Source organism: Adelges cooleyi, unplaced genomic scaffold, assembly GCF_023614345.1.
Source record: "Adelges cooleyi isolate 19-005CV unplaced genomic scaffold, UGA_ACOO_1.1 ACOO_flye_CR_arks_rails_tigmint_CR_PRNA_248, whole genome shotgun sequence".
NCBI classification, from domain to species: Eukaryota; Metazoa; Arthropoda; class Insecta; order Hemiptera; family Adelgidae; genus Adelges; species Adelges cooleyi.
In genome coordinates, this window is record NW_026095913.1 from 2,601,306 (window position 1) to 2,609,187 (window position 7,882).

Here is a 7,882-nt window from a genome sequence, read left to right on the forward strand (position 1 = left end):
CACTTTCAGATTTAAAAACATGTAAACCTGTGACCTCCCCGTCACCACTATGCCCCACTATGGCCCCACCATGCTCCGTATCCACTAAGCCCTGACTCCACCGTACTGGCTTTTAAGTTTTTCTGACCAGGTAACAAATGTAAAACCTTTATACATGTATTTATACACATTGTTTTTAGCCATTTTAATATTTTAATCAATAACTTAATTCTTAATCAGCGTTAGGACTTTTTTTTAATAAATAATATTGTACGTTGCAATTTGAGAGTTTAGTTATTTCACTTAAAGGTACGACCGGCCGTTTTGTTCTTTTGGGCGGTTGTATAAATTTACAAATAGTATCTAGGGATATTTTAGAGTAGATAGAGGGTAGCTTGCTATCCCGGCTAGGGTCCCTTAATTTAGCCCTAGAAGGCGGAAAGTCGTGGGTGTGATCCACTCATCGCACTGCACCGTAACTATAAAAAACGTTGGGCTTACAAATAGCCAAAAAAATAACACTTTATTATAAGGCGGTAAACAGGTATTAGCTACTTCTTTTTTATGACTCATATGCTACAGCGTCGATTATTTATTTTATGTTTAAATGGGAATTTTCAACCTATATTAAACAAACAAAATACATATGCATTTATTTTGTTTTATACTGAAATCACTCTAACAACAGCCATTAAAAAGAATAAAAATCATTTGCGTTTTAAACAATTGTAAAACATTATTCGGGTAACTTGTGCGTTGAAAAAATACAACAATGAATTTTAAATATTTAATTATATTTTTATATACGTTTGATCATATAAGTACAGAAATGGAAAAATCAATTATTGAAAACAATGGTGTAATTTTTAATTTTCTTATCTAATTATATGATTCATTAAAAAAATTTAAATTATCTTTAAATCTATTGAATAATATGCTATACTATAATATAATGATTTTAGCTTCTTGGTCGACTTTATCAGCAGATAAATTTTGATTATCATGAAGTTACCAGGTCTACAATAGAAAAATACTTTAGTGACCAAAAAATACGCAACATTTGGAAAATTAGGGATTGGGAAGCCGAAAAGATAATTGATTCCGTATGGAGTAAGTTGAATAATTATAATTCAGTAATAGATATTGTAAGATATTTTACATGTGAATTGGAAAACTAAAAACTACATAGTTGTTGTACATAAATAATTATTGATAGTTATTAGTTAGAGTGTAATACTTAAATGGCCAACTATTATTCATAAAACGCAATAATTATGATTACAACTCAATTTGTCACACAATAATAGAGTTTGGTCAATTTTAACATGGATGCATTTATAATGATTTCTAGGTATACATATGAACGAATTTGAATTTACAGCATTAGTAAAATCAGTATTTACTGCTGAAGTAATTATGAATTTTTTTATCCAAAAATATAATAGGTTAAAAAAAAAATTATTATAATTAAATACTTTATAAAACTAGTGAATAATGTAACAGAAATAAATCGAGATACATTATTTCTACAATAATAGTATTCACATTGTGTATTAAAAATACAAATTTAATGATTTTAGCAACTCAACTACATTTATGATGAGGCCATTCTTCATTGTGAAGAAATAATGAAATTCTTTGGTTTTTACGTGTATACAAAACGCAAGATTGACAAGCAAGCAATTAAAGAATACTTATTTGATCACTCGCATGGACTAACTCAAAAGGAAATCGAAAAGCTAACTGAACATTTGCCTCGTACGTTGAATAACAATAATTCTGTAATAGATATTGTGACATATAATATGATACATGAAAACCTAACCTGTAGATCTGTGACCTCTCCGTCCACACTATGTTTGGATCCAATATGTAGTCTTGACCCCATTGTACAGGCTTACTCGGATAAAATCACTTTTCAATAAACGTATTGGTGCTAATTTGGATTACACGTTTATCAGTTAAGACTTTTTGACAAGCATAATATTAGCTACATATACCTAATTTATAAAATAGTCACAATCGTAGAACATTGCACCTCCCGTGGAAGGATGGGAAATGGGAATAATTAAATATTTCCCATACATTTTAACTCGATACTACCCTTCTTCTAGAAATTATAACCGGCATAAGTTGAAACATTTTTTAGACACGATTCTAGATTACTTAAAACTAAATAAGCGGAAAAACATAAATATTGTTTTTAGGTGGCTTTTGAAAAAAACTCGTTATGCCCCAATATTTTACACAAAAAGGCAATAATAATTATTGCGACCAGTCATTTTATAACGGCATAATATTATAGTTTGATACGTTTTAATGTGAATACTTTTATAATGATTCCTAGTTGGTAACATGACGAAAGAGACATTTATAAAACATATGATTTTTGGAAATCATTTTCTACAATACCCAAATGAGACGCTGATGGACCATTGCAGATGCTAGGCAAGTAATTTGTTCACCCTTTTACCAGTACATTTTTCTAATACCAGTTATTACAATAGTACTAGTATTGGTTGTTAGCTTTTTTTTTTAATGTGAAAAATTAAAATCGTGACACATTTTAGCTTGTCTAAGTAAATTATAAGTTTTCCAAATGGTAAATAAAAAAATTAAAAGGTCAATACAGTAGGATCGGGCATGATGGAGACGGATCACATTGAAGGGAAGGGGGGGGGGAAGGAGACATTAGTCATTACATTCAGATTATAGAACATAGGTACACATTTGGAAGTGATTTTACAAAAGTCATTCGAAATCGCAATATTTTTTAATCTCTTTAGCTGAACTCTGTAATATTATTATGTCGATATATATATTAATTGACAAATCAAACAATTACCAAAGAATAAATTTGCCCATAAAGAGTTATAACATTTTTTTTAAAAACTTTTTAAGATTTGTGACTAAGGTCTGAAAATTTGACTGAAGTTGGATCTAGAGCAGGGTTTTGAAATTAAAAAAAAGAAACGGAGGAATTTACCCTTTGATTGTGGTTAAATTTCTGGGTTGTTGAGAATAGAGACTAAACGGTTAACAGGTAACTGTGACATTGCTTTAACATATTGGACACAATGGGAAGGCATTTTGTAAAACGGCGATCAACCCTAAGCATATCGAAATCAAAAAATTACATTTTATGCTCATTATTGTTTTTTTAGTTTTTTATAGATCACTTTAAGCTATACCGACTATTCTTAAAAACTGCTGACTTACCCAACCGAAGGATATTACATTTTCTATAAAATGTATAATTTTACTTTAATTGTAATATTATAGCATTATAAATTTATTTTTATATGAATATTTCAGGTCTAAAAACGAATACAACATACTATTGTCAAAAATTGTAACTGTTGAATGTATTTCATTTATGGCTTTTTAAATACTGTTAGCTTAGATTTTTAAATTTATGTATTAACTCTAGCAATTCTAAAGGGTGTGTGTGTGGGTTACTGTAATATTGTAATATTTGGTTGATTTGTAAATCATACATTTTAAAAATATTAAAACTTTATAAAAATGTAAAATAACTCGTTTTCTGCTTATTAAGAGTATAAATTAACCTTAACTGCAACGTATTTGCTTCTGATAGTAAAAAAAAACACTTATATAAATAAATATAATATTTTAATTCTACTGTAGAGGTGAGAATAGTATCAAAATCGCGAAAAAATAATTTCTTCAATCTGATAATTAGGCCGAAGGTAGATTTAAAGTGAGGTTAAAACATAATATACGGTTTTCTCAAAAATCTTTAGTCAAAATGTTTGGTGTTGAGAAAACACAAAATAATGAATAATTACATTTTGCCTGTTGTCTATAATTTTGAGTTTCTATGCGTGAATGAATCAACAGTCAACAGGTATTCGAAAAATACTTTTAATACAATTTTTTAATTTATTTGTTTTACAATAAATAATGTATTTTTGATGTTTTTGGAAAAACAAAACAAAGTAGGACAATGACTTTGCCCTATATTTTTACATACGCATGTAAAAAAATAATATTGTATTTTATTATACAATATAGTTATTCGCTTTATTTTTTGGAACACCAGTGTTTATGGTCGTTATAAAACACAGTTCAAATACCCACACAAACAACATATCAAAATGGGCTAAAAAAACACTTGTTTTTGATAAACAACGATTCGTAAAATTGTACATGGTATTATTTGTAAACTTAGCTATGTGTACAGAAATATTATTTTGTACACAACATTTTATAAAACATGTAATGTACTTGAAAACATTTTAAAATACACTAGAGTATTTTTTAAAAAAAAATTATCACTTTTGTTATAATTTTAAATTATACATTCAGTCTATAGATAACAAATCTATTACTATTGTTAAAATTTGAAATCCCCAAAAAAACGTATTCGTCATTGACAATGATGACATTGTTTTATTCTACAAAAGCCAACGATGCGTTTTGTTTGTATCGTTTGATAAATATTTTACAAATACATTTTTTATAGTACTGCTATTTTATGGAAAACAAGTAGTTATGTTCGCCGTATTGAATTTCAACATTTCGAAGTTCCTCTGTTAATAAATTCATTAGCCTTAAATTTAGCAAGTACTTTTTCCATTATGTCAGTACGCTTATGCTACCATAGCATATACTTTTTTTTTGTAAAAAAAAATTTGGTAAAAATCGGATGCCTAGGAATCACACCCTCGCCCAAACGGGGAGGGGGTCATTTTGGAGACGGGATTCTCACTAGCCAATCCCCGGTGGATAAATATCGCAGGGACGCTATTAAAATGTGTTCAAAAATTGTCTAATTTAAGTTTAAAAAAATATACACTTTTATTATACTATAAGGAATATACAATGAGGAAAACTTCCCCAGAATGTAATCCCATCCGTTTACATATTATATGTAATAAAAATGCCATGCATAGCATTTTTATGCAAAAGATAACATGTACTTATTTGCAATATGTACAGTTGAACACCTGGGTTCATCATTCGAACTGAAATTATGTGGTTGCAAGTTCATTATAATAAAGGCCATAGCGTTGCTGTTTATGCCAACTGTTTGCAGGAAAACGTTTTAAGTATACAGTTGTGTTTATGGCAAAAACACGTTGTGGAAAATATACTGTGATAGACAAAAATGTAGAATACGTTACCAAATTTGTAAAAAAAAAAAAAAACCATCTTTTTATTCTCATGATAATGTTAAATATATTATTATTATGCGAATATAAAATATATTTTCAAAAGATTTTTGCCAAAGATGTTTTTTTTTTAAATTTATAAGACATTTTATTTTTACCTACAGTTAATTGAATTTTGTTTATAAAAATATTATCAGTTTATGACACATTAGGAATCTATACAATTGATTATTCGTTAATCGCCTTTTTTCGGGTTCCTATTCGATAGTTATCATAAAAGAGTTTGCAAGTTAACTTTTTATAAATATTGATTGCAAATACTATTTATAATCAATGGTTAAATCTGTTGCTTACACATAAGTCTTTTCTACGATTTTTGTACAGCTATCATACGACATTGGGTTACGGTTTTTTTTTTTGTCGAAAATAAGTTGTTTTTCTTAAACTAATTTTGAGTAAAAATGTGTTATCTGGAATGTAAGCCTTACGTAGGCAAAGAAAACATGTTTTATAAGTGTTGTTTTTTTGGCGTTTATACAAAATTATTATTTGCTACAATATCTGTAACAATATGGTAAACAACCATGCCGTCCAATTCAGATGTTCAAACAAGAAAATACGAAAAATGTAGAAATTTTATAATTGTAGTATGTTTCTATTTAGACCTTTGTTTAACACAAGTCATAATTACAGACAGGGAAATATAGGACCCAGAAAATAATAAATACACTGTGCCTAGATTTTGTTGGATTAATACCGAATATAAATTAATGAGTGCAACTTTTTTTTATTATATTGTAGCGTTAAAAAAAATGTGTTTTTTCAACAAATTAAAAAAGCTCGTTGAAAACATATTTGTGTTTCCAAATGTGTACTTAGGCACACGAATATGTGAGTCGCTAGTTCGTTTTAACAGCCGAAAAAATAAAAATTTAGGTCACGTTATCGCTATGATCTCTATGCGAATAGAAACCTATGTATATTATAAAGTAAATTTGTAAAAATACAACAATTATATTCGCATGGTACTATTAAATGTAATTATCGTGCTAATATAAAATATATTTTCAAAAACAAGTTTGCCAAAAATGTACTTTAGTACATTAGAGGCTGATTATTAAAAAACGTACTAAAAAAAGTTGTGATAGACTGGTAAAAAATTGAACGACTAATAAAATATCCTCAATACTAATCATTGTTTAAGTAGAAATAATGAAAATAAAGTAGAGGGGGTAAATATTCATTTGAAACCGATGTTATGCGGATTATGCTGTTGGTGGAATCTAAAAAGTATGAGCGCGTTTTTAAAGAAATGTCAATAGGAATAAATATACATAAAAATATATTAAATATATTAAAAATTGACATCAGATCGTGTCAAAATAAAATGTACAATAACAAAATGGCCGTTGTTTGTTCAAAGCAGGCAGGCTTATTTTTCGCTGTACCCTTCATATAACTTCATATGTAACTTAGGCGTGTCACATTCTTGTAAGTACCGCATGTACACCGACCGAACAAAGTGGCGGGAAGTATTGAGTCCAATTGGTCTAGAAGTTTGCTGTCGTCGCAATATCATCTTGATTCTTGAACAAACCATATTTTCTCTTAAGTAAACACAAAAGTATGGCGTGTGCGAAGAGTCGCAAATCTAACCAACAAAAGCCATCCCGAGCACCATTAACAACGTTAGTGTGTTTTTTAGGTTCTTTGCGTTAAGTTTATCTAGCATAAAAAAAAAAAAGCGATATTTGAAAATTTTCTTCGTAAGACAACGCTGTTGCAGGACAATGTTTTTCTTTACATTTTTCCCTCTTTGCCAAAATAAAACCATTACAACTGAAACATATCTATACATTTTTTTTTTCTCGACAAATAATTAAAGTTTGATAACGTTTACATTTTAACGTTCAAACTTTACCATACCTACTTAACTTCTTATAAAATATCCAAATTTTAAACATTTTTTTGGTAATTTTTAGAGCGCTAACAACTGTTGAACATTTTGTATCGTATACCAAGGTTATAAAAAATTATGAGTTTTTTTTTTGTTTTGGGTACCTAAGATGAAATCCAACATGAGTGTTGCGCTATTTGCTGTGTATTTGTTTGGTCTTATTGTAAATAAATATAGATTTTGGACTAAATTTTAACTATTTCATTATTATTATAGTTTGATCCTTTCTTTTCTATATTCAATTGTGAAATAGTTACATTGTCTTACGAAAAATATTTTAAAATAACGCCTACTTTTTTATGCTAGATAAACTTAACGCAATGAACCTAAAAAGCACACTAACGCTGTTAGTAGTGCTCGGGATGACTTTTGTTGGTTCGATTTGCGACTCTTCGCACACGCCATACTTATGTGTTTACTTAGGAAAAAATATGGTTTATTCAAGAATCAAGATGATATTGCGACGATATACTACATCAACGCCGTGACCTAAATTTTTATTTTTTTGGATATTAAAATGAACTAGCGACCGCATATTTTTGTGCCTAAATACACATTTGGAAACAAAAATATTGTAATGTTACAATATAATGAAAAAAAAATAGCACTCATTAATTTATATGCGGTATTAATTACAAGAGTCAATAGAAGGTAAGAGAAAAACCTGAATATATTTTTGTCATGGTAACTTGAAAGGGATTTACATAATCTTAGATAATATAAAACTATTAAAAAATGTGTTGATTTTATGTGTTTTTCATTCATATTTAAATACACTTCTAATAGTATGAACATTTCAAAACGATATACG

General features: G+C 28.5%; 1 protein-coding gene across 1 annotated transcript; it reads left to right on the forward strand.

The window, feature by feature from the left end:
- The first annotated feature begins 726 nt into the window (after positions 1-726).
- LOC126837342 (uncharacterized) lies at positions 727-3,428 on the forward strand. The gene is made up of 6 exons (XM_050571217.1): positions 727-838; positions 942-1,089; positions 1,331-1,389; positions 1,560-1,737; positions 2,327-2,427; positions 3,144-3,428. The coding sequence occupies exons 1-5, from the start codon at positions 752-754 to the stop codon at positions 2,425-2,427; spliced, it is 573 nt and encodes a 190-aa protein (XP_050427174.1). The 5' UTR covers positions 727-751; the 3' UTR covers positions 3,144-3,428.
- Positions 3,429-7,882: the final 4,454 nt, after the last annotated feature.